The 15,863-nt window shown below is 36.0% G+C and overlaps 1 protein-coding gene across 1 annotated transcript in view; it reads left to right on the top strand.

The window, feature by feature from the left end:
* The window catches only part of Dera (deoxyribose-phosphate aldolase), a 41,914-nt gene extending 26,429 nt beyond the window's left edge, over nucleotides 1-15,485 (top strand). The window contains exons 6-7 of the mRNA XM_090381144.1: nucleotides 7,479-7,591; nucleotides 15,279-15,485. Coding sequence (XP_090237270.1) covers nucleotides 7,479-7,591; nucleotides 15,279-15,485 — 320 coding nt within the window. The remainder of the gene's footprint in view (nucleotides 1-7,478; nucleotides 7,592-15,278) is intronic.
* The last annotated feature ends 378 nt before the right edge of the window (nucleotides 15,486-15,863 follow it).

The following is a 15,863-nucleotide window of genomic DNA, read 5'->3' as shown; positions in this document are numbered from 1 at the left end:
AAGTGGGAATGGCTTGCCAGTGTTTACGAGTTCACGCCAACAGCTGATGCTGCAACCAACACCACCAAAACAGTAGCGGCAGGTTGGCGCGCCGACCAGGGAAATTTGAAATTATGTTTGCGGAAATTATGTCTGAATTAGTGGTGGAACCGGATTAGTGATGGTCAACCTGTACTACATTCAGGACTGATTGAACCAATAACAGTGAGCTAGAATTTTTTTTTTTTTTTTTTTATGTGAACCCCAAACACGAGAGGTATTAGAACCTATAGTACTTAGTACCGTGCTTGGGTTAAGAAATACTGTAAAATAAATGATATTGTGATTATCATGAAAGGATTTGTAAGGAACTTTTGTTGAACCAGTCAAAAAATAAATGAAAAAAATATAATAACTGCCTATGTTTTATATCCTCACATAGATGCTGATCCAGCTGACTTTGAATTTCCCCAAGCTATCATCCTCGATTAACCATGTAAATAACTTATTTCAGTGATTAACAAGTTGTTGGTTTAAGAAAGCTTCCTACAACCTAGCCTGAACCTCTTGCCGCATAATTTGTATTATATGCTGTGGTTCTAGTATCATTTATAATTGTGAAAATTTTCACTTTTGTACATTTTACTATCTCCTCTCAGAGCCTTATAGACCTGACCTCCATTCAAATGTCCTCTTAGAGAGTACTTGGTATCTGGTCACCAAGTCTGTGGCCTGTACAGTATATTCAAAATCTTTCCTTATGTAGCTGCCCCTCCGTTCATCTCACTAGGTCTGTATACAATGGGATTGTGATTTGAGTTATCTCTACAAGCTCTACAAGCAAATATGTGATAAAACATCAGTAGAACAACTGCCTTCTACTAAATGTCTAAACTGCATGGAGAACTTCGTGTTTGCCTGTTTCATAACCCCAAAATCTCTTTCTCAAAATCTCTTTCCCCAAATTTAAAATCTTGCATTTTGCTGTATTAAAATATAGCTGCCCTTTTCTGACCTTTGAAGGTTATTCAAGTTGCCCTGAAGAAGCTACACTGATCAGTAACTAACTACTCTCCTGATCTTAACATATTCTACAAATTTTGACATCACACTCTGAATCGTTTCATCACTGTTGCTTAAGAAAATCAGAACTAGATGAATTATGTGCCAGTCCTTGAGGTACCCCACTTCTAATGTCAGTCCAATCAGAAGAGTAATCATTAATCATAACTTTTCCTTTCTGTCCTGTAGCTGTCCTGTAGTCCATATAATGATCTTATTTGTGATTCCAATATGTTTTCTAGCTTATATAGTAACCTGTCATGCAGGACTGAATCAAACGCTTTACTGAAATCCAATTAAACATCTCAAAATTATTTTCTACATCCAGCTTATGAGTGATTCTTTCAAAATAGCTAAACAGGTTAATCCAGACTTTTCCATGTACAGAAAGGGAGATTATAGTTCTTGTATAAGTCAATATAAGAAAACACTGAGTTTTAAAAACTCAGATGTTTTTCTTATAAACAGTCTTCCATAACTTGCAGTGTCATGAATTTCATACTGCATGGCATGACTCATGTAGTTCCCTTTCGCCCTGGTGAGTTTTTCTTCTGTAAAAATTGATGCAAAGTACTCATTCAGTTTATCAGAAACAAAAATTGCAACTGTCCAGAGCATTAAGAACCTTTCACATGTAATTCATTAAAGAGGCCTCCGGAGTCAGGAATTCGATAATTCATTTTTAATGTCACTGACCACTGACTCAAAACTGCATATATAACTTTATTTTCAATAAAACATACTATAAAATAAAATCTTCAAAACTGCATTATACTATAATTAAAACAAAACCGAAATAAAGTAAAATAAAATAAAAGTGTATATTACGATGATATAAAATCACTGATTAAAATTTTTAAATTTAAAGGTTGAAATCACTTAAACCACTATACAATAGCTTTCGGCAGCAACAGCTGCCTTCATCAGCTGATATGGTTACAGGTTATCCACAATATATATATACTTACATATATCCGCTAACAGGTACGTGACATCCACTACGACACATGAGCACTACTAACTTCCCGTACATCGTAATATACACTTTCACATGTAATTCATATCATACTTTGTTCATCAGTCCTCACACACTTGTATCAGGCTGATCTTTAACATGCTATTCAATATGGTAATGCTAGCTTTATCATCTCTATATCACTACCAAATTCATGTCCTCTTAGCTCACAGTTTAAGATTTAGAATGCCTATAAATCACATGGAACGAGATCTGGACTCTGGGTGGAAGATACAAGATATTTTCTCAGTGATTTGCTAGACCTTTTCATGTAGTAAATGGAGGTTATAGTTCTCTTATGTAAGTAAATTGTGAGACTAAATACAATACAGTTTAAGTCTGGAGGCTGCATCTAAAAGATTATTAGACTTTTCAAATAGGTCCAGAAAAGGGTGACTAGACTAGTGGGATGTTTGCAAAAAATAATGCCTATAAGAAAAGACTCAGAAAATGTTTGCAAAGATTGAAACCTAAATGCTTGAAATGGGGATCTGATTGAGATATATAAAGCTTTAAATGAGATGAGTAAAACAATGAGGATGGCATATTCTTGTTCATAGAGGAGCATAAAACAAGGGAATATAAATATAAACTGAAGAGGAGTACCAATAGTTTGGATCTCAGAAATCATGTTGCACCATTTATACAAGCCTCCAATAGAATAATTTGAAAAGCCTTGAGCTTGATTACTTGAGCATAAAATATAACCTGATAAAGTTTTTTTTTTTTTTTCATTTTACAGTATACCTTGTCATCATAAAATGAGATGCTTAGATGTAGCATCTCATCTTATGATGACAGATGTAGCTCCAAATAGAAAAGAAAGAAAGTAACTATTAAAGTTTTCTGCTAACTGAGCTCTCTCTCTTATTAAGCAGTTATCTGCCTGTCTTTTTTGTGTACAGGTAGTTCCCACTTTATGAGTTCCTGAGTTCTTTTTTTTCAAGTATAAACAGAATCAAAAATATGAACATTAATAGCAATAAATATGTGCTAAATATTCATAAATATGGCATTTCAAACCACGCACATATCTATACAATAAATTACTACTGTGTGTGTGTTTATTTGTTCTGGCAGAGATAAGAAGGGAGGTCCAATTCTTAAAGAATTTTGGAAAAATTTCCATATTTTAGATGCAATCAAAATAATAAAACAAGCCTGGGACAAAATTACAGAGAAGAACGTGGTGTTTGGAATAAACTCGGTTATCATTTTATTGATAATTTTGAAGGATTTCAAGAACCAGGAGAGATTGTACAAAATGAAATAGAAGCAATCGGGTTAACTCAAGATGGGTTAGACCCAAGAGGATGCTAATTGTGTTAATATTGCTAACCAATTGCAGCTTGAGGCTTCTACAACTAACTTCACTGATCTGTTTCAAACACACAATGGAGAGCTCACAAATGAAGACCTCCTTGAAGTGGCAAAATGTGAAGAGGCTGAGGAAAAAGAAGATTTAATAGACGAAATAGTAGTAGTAGTAGTAGTGGCATGTGATGAAAGAAAGCATGTGTATGAGCTTATGCAGCATCAGCCAAAAAAAAAAATCACACCATTCCCTCCAAATGCCTGTCCAGTTCCTCCTTAAATTTATTCAACCTATCAACTTCCAAACGACAGATGGAAGTTTGTTCCAGCAATTAACCACCTGCTGGCTAAAGGCAAATTTCCGCACATCTATTCTACATCTGTCTTTTCTTAATTTGAATTTATGCCCCCTTAGGTTCGTAATCTGAACAAGTGGAAGGATCCCATCAGAATTCAGCGTGCTCAACCCATTCAAAGCCTTATATACCTCAATCAGATCACCGTGCAGGTGCCTAGTCTCCAGCCACTGCAATTTGCAGAACTTAAGCCTCTCTTGGTAAGAGGATCCCTTTATTCCCCTCACCAATCTTGTTGCCCTTCTCTGTACATGCTCAAGTAAATCTACATCCTTCCTAAAATGAGGCCTCCAGCCCTGTATGCAGTGCCTAGTCTCCAGCCACTGCAATTTGCAAAACTTAAGCCTCTCTTGGTAAGAGGATCCCTTCATTCCCCTCACCAATCTTGTTGCCCTTCTCTGTACACGCTCAAGTAAATCTACATCCTTCCTAAAATGAGGCCTCCAGACCTGTATGCAGTACTCAAGGCGTGGCCTGACCATTGCCTTATACAGAGGGATAATCACCTCCTTTTCCCTACTAGCAAAATTCCTATATATCATTGACAAAACCCCATGACCTGCCCTGGCAGCCTGTCTGCATTGCTCAGAAAACGTCATATCTGCCTGCACAATTACTCCCAGGTCTTTTTCATTTTCTACCACCTTAAGTGTAGTACCACACAGTTGGTACGTTTCTCTGGGGTTACTTCTACCCATATGCAGTACTTTGCATTTGTCAAGGTTAAACTTCAGTTGCCACTTCTTAGCCCATCTGCCCAAATTATCTAGTCCTGTTCATTCCTTTACTCTCAAGGGACTTGACAATGCTTTTCAACACAGAAAAAGTAATTAAGATTTTCGAGTCACAAGATTCAAATTTCAAGCGCACTGGAAAAGTTGCTACAGATTTAAAACAATGCTTATGCATATTATCATGAAAATTTTAAAGAAAAGAGAAGTCTATATTGGAAACACAGGACTCTTGAAGCATTTCCGAAGAAGAAAACGACTCCTTGTGCTTCCAACAACCAATGAGTGCCGAGCCAACAATGAGTGAAGAACCATCAATGAGTGTGATTTAGTCAATGATGATGAAGAATAAACATTCTTTAACATTTGTATGACACAAATAATTTCTTTATTATTATAATGTTCTTGATTTTAAAGGCTATGTTTTCATTTCTTTGGATAAATAAGTCATTGTTTAAGCATAAACTATTGTTTGTTGACCTTTATTTAACATTACTATGGTAAAATTTTATTGTTGAGAACGCAACCCCGGTTTTTAACATTACTTCTATGGGAAAGTAATTCCCACTTTATAAGCTCACACTAGAAACGAATTAACTCGTAAAGTCGGGAACTACCTCTATATATATTCATGGGATGGAAGGATTGTAGGAATTGAAGCTTAATTTTTTCACTGCTCACCCGAGAACAAACACTAGTTGGAAGGTTATTCCAACAATTGATTACACCTTGGCTGAGTACAAATTTACACACATTTATTCTGCAGTCATCCTTTTCCAATTTAAATTTGTATTAGTATTATAAAATGATGCATGGAAGCAAGCTTATATAGCATCAAAAATAAATAAAACACTACCCACCTTATTTGTCCAATCTTCTAACAATTTTTCTAATTCTTCCTTAAATTTATTCAAACTCCATAACACCAGATTGACAGCCACTCTCTGGCTGGAATAAAATTTTTTCACATTAGTCCTACAACCATCCTTTTTAAATTTAAGTCTCCTTATGTGTGCCATCTCAGCAAACATGAGGTTGTTATTTGCATTTAATTTACTCAATCAATTTAAGGCCTTAAATACCTAAATCAGGTCTCCCCCTCCCCCTGCAGGTGCGTAGTTTCTGGATGATGAAATTTTCAGAACTGAAGTATTTTATGGTAAGAGTACTGTTTTCTGTCATGATTAGTCTTGTTGCTCTTCCTTGCACCTATTCCAGTAGATCCATATCCTTCCTAAAATGAGGCTTCCAGATTTCAGGCTGCAGCTTACTACTGCCTACTGCAGCCTACTTAAACAACAGGATGATCACCTTTTCGTCTCTGCTAGCAAAGTTTCTGTATATCATTGAAAGAATTCCATGAGCTGTTCTGGCAGTTTGTTTGCATTACTCAGAGAATTTTATGTCAGACTACAGGTAATCTCTAAATCTTTTTCATATTTCCACTAAGTTAAGTTATTCTGGGATTACTGCTGCTCAAATGCAGTACATTGTGTTTATCACTGTTAAACCTCAGTTTTCATTTTCCAGCCTATCTGCTTATTTTATCTAGATCTTCTTAAAGTAGCATGCCCTGATTAGTCATTAATCATGACCACCATACCTATCATCAGCAAACTTAGACATAAAACTTGAAATACCTACATCAATATCATTAAATAAATATTAAAAATATTAAGGGCTCAACACTGCTTCCTGTGGAGTCCTGCTTATCACCTTAGTCCATGATGAGTAGTGGCCATTTATAACCACTTTTTGTCTATTCCTTAATTATCCCTTACCTATAGTAGTTTGAAAGACACAATATGGCCCTGGCAGCCTATGTGTCATAAAACTCCATAACAACAATCTATAGTAGTAAGTTGCCCGAATATCACATTTCTCCAATATTTACAATAATCATACAGTTGTTGTGTGATAAATTATTCTTCTGGTCATCTGTGGAAATATCATATTAAGTACCAATAATTTCTGCCTTCCTGGAGAGACTAACACCACAAATATGCCTAGACATCACTGAATCATACCATAGTCTATTTCTCTGATGGCAGTGTTGTGCTCCTTAAGCTAGTCATCTGTATTAATGCAGATGACTGGCTTAAGGAGTTTAACCATTAATGCAGTGTAATCATTAATACTGTATATGATTCTGCTCTGTAGTGGTGAGATAGCCATCTTTACATTAAAGGTCAATCTATGCTTTGCAGTAGGGAATAATATTTACTTAATGAATTTTATTCTACATTCATTCTGTTTGTTCATTCTACAAATCTGTGCAATATTATTTTGAGACAGTAGGGTAGAAAAGAAGAACATTGACTGTGGTGATGGGATTTTATGGATCCAGGCCATGTGAACTTTGACTGATGAGGTGTAAGGTCTGTTCCGTGGTAAATAACTACAGCCATTATCAACCCACTGCAGGATGGAAGCTTCCTCAATAATTCATGCTGAGGGAAAATAGACCATAATATGCCATGCTGGTGCAGTGCGGGTTTGGCAGATCGACCGTATTTAGCAGTCAGGGGCTTGAACCCCGATCTACTCAAAGAGCGTGTGTTACTGCACTCTCACTCCTGACTCGGCTATGGAGGTACTGCTTGTAAAACTATACTTTGAGTGGTCCTGCTTTACTCAGAATTCTTCTTTGCATCTGTGTACATTGCTACAGTGAGAATGTCTGATTTATTAGGGCACTGGTTGTGGCTATCTTCTGCTGTGTGGATGAGTTGAGTTGTAGTCAACATATTAGGACTATGTCTTATCTCTCCATTCAAAACTCATATATAAAGACACATGACAAGACAAGGAAACAGATAGTGAAGGGAGAAACCTGATTCTCTGACAGTATCATAGCTATTTTTCTTTTCCAATTGGGGACACATCCAAGTATTTTATTTTATTGTAACTCCCAGCCAAATGGAGTATTTTTACATACTACTTTATGATCATTTATTACAATATGTTGTAATAAAAATTGTATTGTCTGAATATTTGTAAAATTTGCAATGTTTTTTATAGGGGTTGATTTCATTAAAACTTCAACAGGAAAGGAAACAGTAAATGCTACACTTCCCATTGGAATAGTAATGACCAGATCAATTCAAGATTACTTTGAAAAAACAGGTTACAAGGTATGGTTATAAAATATAATAGAAATATTTAAAATAAAAATTACTTATAATTTATGATATTTTTATTGACATTTCTATAGGATACAGTTCATATTCTAGTAGCTCTTTTGCAATAAAAATAAATAAATTAATTATCTAGAACAGTAGTTCCCCATCATGTGTAGTATGGGAATCCCTTATTAAAGTCAAAAAATTTCACAGATCCTTACATGATAATAGTCGGGCTTTCAATACCCCTTGACTGAGAAAATATATAATGACAAAAAGCTACTGTGAATTCAGTAATGCTTTAATTTATATTTTATTAATTTATATAAATTAATTTGTATTTTATTAATCACAACAGCATCCACATACATTTGAAAAATAGTAGTACAGATATGTGCAAGATATATTATTTATTCATGTTGGAACTAAATAAAGATCAAAATGACAATGCTTGGTGCACATATGGATTCACAGACTCCTTGCAATAGCTCTACAGCTTCAGAGGTCCATAGGGTTGGGAAAATCTAGAACACAACCTTATAAGAAATGAGACATTAATTGGCACTAATATTGACCTGTTAATTAACACGTGATGTATAATGGATTTGCCCAGTTCTTTCCTGCTTTGATTATAATTCGCGATGAGTTTGATTATAATTTTGCAGTTCTTTCATGTGCGTATTTTAATTGTATCATTTAAATTTTGCTATTATTGTGTTTCAGCTATTTCTGTAAGTGCTTCTTTTGAAGTTAAATTTGTATGGTCATTGTCATTTTAGTGGTAAAAAATATACAATTAAAAGCAAGGACAAATGGAACACAATCATTCAATCATGTTGAAATTGACATGAATACAGTATGCTAAATTAGTAAACATTAAATTCAAGGCTTCAACAAACTCATAACTATACAGATTTACTGGGTGCGTAATCCCTGCTGTGGACTAAGTTCAGTAAGGTATATGATTTGATAAAGAAACGATAACTTTTTTTTTTCTTTTTTTCTTTTTTAATGGAAACCCCAAACACGAGAGGTATTATAACCTATAGCTTAGTACCATGCTTCGGTTGGAGGTTGAAAAGACGAAAGAAGATATTTGTTGACTTTAGCCTTGAACTTCTGTAGACTGTAATTTTCAGGAAATATGTATGAAGGAAGGTTGTTCCAGAAAACGGCAGTTGGATGAATAAATGAGGAAGATGAAAAGTTGGTTCTGTGGCTTTCAAGTTGGACAGTAAATGGATGTTGGCTGGTGGCGGCACGTGTTCGGACTGTTTTGAAAAAGAGAGCGGGAATTATAGAAGCCAATTCAGAAGAACAGTGCCCATGGAAGTATCTGTATGTAAGTATCAGTAGAAACAGTACGTCTATGAGACAGCGAGTGGAGAGACTCTGTTAGAGATTAGTCATTAATTAACCTAACTGCCCTCTTCTGAATGGAATCTAGAAGGCTGAGAGAGGTTTTGGGGGCACCGCTCCAGATGTCCTGTGGGAACAATATTCCATGGTAGGGTGGATTAGTGATTTGTACAGAGTGAACAGCTGTTTCAAAGAAGAGTACCGCCGAGAGCGAAAGAGAAAACCAAGTTTTTTAGATGCAGAGGAAGCAATATTTGTAATGTGCTTTTGCCAAGAGAGATTAGAAGTTAGGGTAATCCCAAAAGAGATATATTAACTTGCCTAGAAATCGGAGTGTCACCAAAGATAAGCATAAGAGCAGAAGAATCCTTTTTGCGAGATATAAGACAAGAATGAGTTTTAGAAGGATTGAAATCAACTAAGTTGTCTTTGCCCCACTGGAGAATTACCTGAAGATCGGCATTTAAGGAATTGGTAGCAGATTTTCGAGAAGTTGAAGCTGATTGAGCAGGACAAGGTTTCTCAAAATGGAAAGTTGAATGCAATGTGCTATCATCGGCAAAACTATGGATAGGATTTCCAGTCAATGGAAGAAGGTCATTGATATACAAGAGGAAAAGAGTGGGGGAAAGAACTGAACCTTGGGGGACACTAGCATTAGTGGAGAAGTTAGAAGACAGAGAGCCATCTACCATCAACCTCAGAGAGCGATCAGAGAGAAAACTGGATAACCAATTACAAAACACAGTTGGCAAACCATAAGATGGAAGCTTGTTTTGAAGTCCTGTATACCAAAATGATCGAAAGCCTTTGAATAGCGCAACTTCTTGTGTTTCTCTGAACTTTTCCATTGAATTTGTCCATAAATGGATAACATAAGCCAGAATATCAACACCAACAGAATCCATACTGGCGATTGTTGATCAGATGGAAAGTTTCTAGTAGTTTAAGAGTTGGTAATTAATTGATTTCTTCATTACATTAGAAAGAGTAGAAGTAATTGCAGTGGGATGATAATTGGATGGGGGGGGGATTTGTCACCCTTTTTAGGAACTGGCTGGATATGAGCAAATTTCCAAGCAGAAGGAAGAACACCTTTAGAATAAGAAAGTGAAAAAAGGTGGCAAAGAACAGGAGTAAGTTCATAGGTTTTGAGAACAAGTGGAGAAAAAATCAGGACCTGGAGCTTTCTTAGCATCAAGATTCATCGAAATCCTTCTGACATCCTTTTAATGGAAGAGTACAGGAGGCATTGAATGGAGCATGGTGGGAGGTGTTTTACCAAGATCATTAATACATGAGTTGGAAGTAAAATGGATGCTAGCAGGTCAGCTTTATCCTTGGCCAAAGTGACAACAGAACCATCTGGTTTTGCAGAGATGGGCAAAAGTTGCGGCCAATAGCTTTGGCAAGAGACCAGAATGCTTGGTTACCATTAGTGCAGGAAGCAAATTTTCTATTCTTAGCCAGTTCAAAATCTAGTTTGGACTGATTAATAACTGTTTTACAATTTTTGCGAGCTTTAGTGTAGGCAGAAAATGAAACTGAAGAATTGGAAACAAGCCAATTACGATATGCAACATTCTTCTCCTGAACAGCCTTAGCACATTTATTGGAAAACCAAGGTTTAGATAAAGGTTGAGATTTTAAAGCGGAGTGTGGGATAAAGGATTCCATTCCTCCAAGAATAATTTCACTGACATGATCTGAGCAAACATTGACATCGGAAGTTTTGAAACAGTAGTCCAACCAAGGAAAAGAAGAAAAGAAATCTCGTATGTCATCCCATTTTGCATTCTTGTAATGCCAAACAACATGATGTTGGGAATAGCCTTGAGATAAATGCTCCATTTGAGAAGAGACAATCACCAAGTTATGATCTGAGGTGCCTAAAGGACTGGGGTTCTAGCCCATGACCACCAAATACGGAGGATGCGGAAAGGTCAGGGAATGACCACCGCATATCCTCGGTAAAGTGCCTGCCTGGCAAAAGGTCGCAGGTTCATATCCCACCTCTGGCTTGGATCAGAGTACTGCAAAAACCTTGGCATTATGGCCACAGAAGCTCCAGCAACTAACTAAAACAAAAAAAATATATATATATCCCCAGAGGAATATGGCCTTAGTTGCTAATGCTCCTAAAAACCAAACAACAAACAAACAAGCCTAAAAGACCACTCACTTCGACCGTGTACTTAGAAGGGTTGTTTGTGAGAAAAAGATCAAGCATGTTGGCTGTATGGTTAGGATTGTCCGGTATTCTTGTAGGTAAATGAACAATCTGTGCAAGGTCATTAGTAATTGCAAAAGCCTCAGCATCTTGACCAGCTGGGTCGGTGTGACTAGAAGTGGAACACAGCTGGAGTTGTGACCATTAAAATCACCAAGAAAAATTACCTCACTGTCAGGAAAGTTGGACTGGAGAAAGTCAAGTTGCAAAGAGAAGTCAAAGAGCTCCAAGTGGTTAGTGAAGTTAGGAGAACAGTAGAGACAATAGATGAATTTGACACAACGTCTTGAGGCAACAGCATTTCGAGCTGTACCCTCAAAATGTAAGGAAGATTGGATCTCGCCATGATGTCCATTATAACCTCAAAAGTCATCAGTCATACTGCATGATGGAAGAGATGGGGAAGGGTTGACTGGAACTTAGCTCTGGAAACTAAACATGTGTTCCACCACTTGAAGCCTCCAGTAAGCATTGAATTGAATCTTTCACAGACTAAAGGTAAAATGACACAACAGAAATAATTGCAGAGATCTGTTGCTCAGAGCAATACACCATTTCCTTGGTAGTAGTCCACAGGCAGGACCTTGTTAATTTGAGATACCTGTATCTATTGTATGGAAACATTGAAATCCAGATCCTTAAAAATAGTGTACTAAACCAGCACCATGAGTCTGAACTGCAATTTCTTGCATAGTTGTGCACATATTTGAATGAGCAGTGGCTGACAAACATCCACTGGGCTGCAAAGTACTGTATAATTTACTCAGTTTGGGGGTGTGAACACCTGAAATTGTCATCCAGATGAAGTCAAATTCATGATGAATGCTCAAAATGCCATTCTCTGTGAGAAAGTCATGATATAAATCTTAATTTTTTCTGTGAGAAAATGTCAGATGGGTTGCAAATGTGCATTATTGCTATTACTTAGTCCTGTTATTAGTTCTCTGAGAATATTTGATCTTCAAGCAGATAAGCTTTATGTAAGGTGCTGCTCCACTACACATTAGCTAGAATTGTGGAATCAGTCTGGCCCTCACGTGTAGCACACTGTGGATAAGGCCGGAATTTAAATCCTGTCTCAGTGGGAGGAAACCTTTAGACATTTTTACAACATGGGCAAGAAAGTTGGTTCCAATGAAGTGTTGTATAATTCTTCTGAAAACTCAGTTGTCTTGGCACAAAGAAGTTTCAAACAACATAGGAAACAGCCTGAAAGAATGCTTCTAATATAAAATCCTTTCACTTTTATGGCAATTATATTTGGCAGAGCTGACGTCTACTGAGCTCAGGTTATAGGACTAGCTGATATTACAGGTAGGTTCCCACCAATTACTGTCAGTCCTGAAGCAGCCCAGTATTCAAGAGGATGGTAAAAATTCTGTCCAAGATACTGATAATTGATGTTATTGACCGTGTGTGTGTGTGTGTACACATTGGCTGTATACATATGGAAGTGGTTATTTCACCATCAGCATACAAGTTCCTAATTTCACATCTGATGAAAGGAAAGTGAGCTGCATCTTTATGAACATTTTGACTACAGAAGGCTTGAGTGTACTTCTGACATACACTCAACTCAATGTAGACATTTAGTTCTCTAGAACAAGCAGGTACAGAATTTTTTTTTTTTTTTTTTTTTAATTATCATTTAAAAGTGAAATAATTCAGGAGCAGAAATGTAAAATCACTGACCTCAACTTTTAAGTAAAAGTTATGTATAATAATAGTGCTGAAAGGAATATGTTGATCAAACAACATATTGTTGATAAAACATACATTGTATCATACAACATATCATTGATACAACATAAGCAAAAGTATGGTGGTCAAAAGACATTTGTGTGAAATTTAACAAATAAAAAATTAAAGTAAATATTATTACTCTGCATCCTGCAGAAGAAATACAACATTCGAATGAGAAGGTTTTTAATAGCTTTCAAACTATTAAGAGTGGAGGTCAAATTATGATAGCACAGTCACGTAAACATAAGTTTACATTCTTGCTTGAACCAAGTCAGACATTTTAGCATTTAATGAATCAATGCAAAATGATAATTATCACAAGTACTGTACTTTGCACAGAAAGAAAACTCTAACTAAACAGTACCTTGCTAATAAGAGCATTGATTCACATAATGAATGCTGCATTCTGAGCCAACTGCCATGAACTTGTATGCTATCACAATATTCAGTTGATCGTTAAATACATTGAGAGATATTTCACACCTATACCTTTATATGCCTCCAAAATCTGGTCCTCTGCACTACCTCTCATCATAGCATTTATAACAGTGGAATATTGGATTCTGCAGTGGTTTTCTATCCAAAACAGAACTGTTTTGGAGAGAATCCATTCACCATCTCAAAATCTATTCTTCTAGTCAATTTAGGCATTACCCCAGATGGTCACTATTCTCAGAAAAAACCTGTCCACACTTGTTATGCTGCTAACTTGCTGGGTTGATGCACCATCCTTGGAATACATCATCTCACTCCCAAAAACAAGAAATATGAGGACTGTTCAATAAAGAATGGTTATAATTTTTTTTTCACAACACACCTTTATTAACCATCCATATTTTGATAGTCTTTAAATTCTATAGTGGGACTAACTGATGATGTTACCAACAGCAAATTCTAAGTGGGAAGCATTCAAGGAATTAATCTTGGAAGCTACTAGGCTTTTCATGCCACCTAAGAAGTACTGTTTAGGCCTAAATGGATGTCAGATAAACTAATGAGACTCGTGGTAGAGAAGAAACATGCATGGAATGCATATAAATTATCAGGTGACACAGAAGCCTATGGTAGATATAATCTAGTCTATAATCGTCACAAAGGAGGTTAGGCAAGCGAAAGCAGATTACAAGAAATCGTTGGCAAAGAATGCAAAAAAAAACAGCAGAGACTTCTTTACTTATATAAACTCTAGAAGAAAGGGGATGAATCGGATTGGTCCACTTTATAGTGAAGGTTCAACTGTTGATGATCCTGCTCAGATAGCTGACAAACTGAATGAGTATTTTGCATCTACATTCACGCATGAGGAATTCTGTAGGGAAGTGGAAGATAGAAGCTTATTAAACTCTAACAAGAAGCTAAATGATTTTGTAATAATGGAGAGCAAAGTAGAGGGGAAATTGTTGACGTTAAACATAAAAAAGACACCTGGGGTGGATGGGATATATCCATTTATATTAAAGGAGGAGGCAAAGGAAGTAAGCAAACCCTTATCAATAATTATGAGAGCATCCTTGGACTCAGGGGAGCTCTCCATGAACTGGAGATGTGGAAATGTTTCCCCAATTCACAAAGGGGGATCAAAGGGTGACATAAGTAATTACAGACCACTTAGTTTAGCTTTTGTTTGGAAATTAATGGAGTCACTGGTTAAAGAAACATTGCAGAATCATCTAGACTAGACTGCAGTAATAATTCAGGCGCCTCCGTAGCCAGGTGGGCAGGAACAGCAGTGTGTAGCACATGCTTCTTGATTAGACTGTGGTTCGAGCCCGTGACCACCAAATACAGAGAATGTGGAAAGGTCAGGGAATGACCACCACATATCCCCGGAGCAATATGGTCCTAGTTGCTAATGCTCCTAAAAACCAAAGAACAAATAAACAAACAGTAATAATTCAGAAACAGCCTGGGTTTGTTAAGGGAAAGTCTTGTCTGACTAATTTGATTAGATACTGTGATGTAGTCACAAAGGAACTGAATGCAAAAAATAATTTTGATTTTATGTACTTGGATATCAGGAAAGCTTTTGATACTGTTGCACATGGAGGACTACTGTACAAATTGGAGTCCAATTTGTACAGTATTTCCCATGAATTGCTCTCTTAAACTGGCATTCAGTGGTAGCAGCACATAAAGTATTAGAATGAGAAATAGTCAGTAGTGAAATCCATTATTAGCTATTCCATAGCTAACAATGTATTTCATTATGGTTAATTCTTAATTGGTTAATATGGTTAATAATAGATTTCACTATGATTAATAATGGATTTCACTATGGTTAATAGTTAATTATGTTGGAAACAGAATTAACTATTTTTATATATTTTTGGTAATGATAGATATTTAATTTTAGTTCTCTAAATTTAGGTAGGCTTCAAGCCAGCAGGTGGAATTCGTACAGCTGGAGATGTTCTTTTATGGCAAACACTGATGAAAGAAACATTGGGAAATGACTGGTTGTTCCCAAATCTTTTCCGTATTGGTGCAAGTGGATTATTAGGGGACATTGAGAAACAGATATACCATTCTGTAACAGGATGTTTTGCAGCTGCAAATGAACTGCCTCTTTCTTAAAACTTAATTTTTTTTTCTTATATTAATTGTTGTTTCTTAAGTTTTTTTGGTGTATATTAAATTTTCAGATAGCACTTTCAGAATCACCTTGCTGTTATTAATTTATTTTTATATTACACACTTTCACAATATATACAGAGATAGATAGAAAACAAATTACTGATCATTTTGAGATAGTGCTCTATTTGCATTTAGAAATTGGCATTTAACTTTTTATATTTAATTAGAAATTGTGAGAAATTGGTATTTGATTAAATTAATTGCAAAGAGGGAACACATGGTTAAATTAATTGCAAAGAGGGAACTGTTGAACTGTTGTTGTCATACTTGTAAAAGTGCAATGATACATGTCTTTTCTTTGCTTTCTTTTTTTTTTTT

Source organism: Mastigoproctus giganteus, chromosome 9 (genome assembly GCF_048544385.1).
Source record: "Mastigoproctus giganteus isolate SK-2022 chromosome 9, ASM4854438v1, whole genome shotgun sequence".
NCBI classification, from domain to species: Eukaryota; Metazoa; Arthropoda; class Arachnida; order Uropygi; family Thelyphonidae; genus Mastigoproctus; species Mastigoproctus giganteus.
This window is presented reverse-complemented; position numbering and strand designations above follow the sequence as displayed.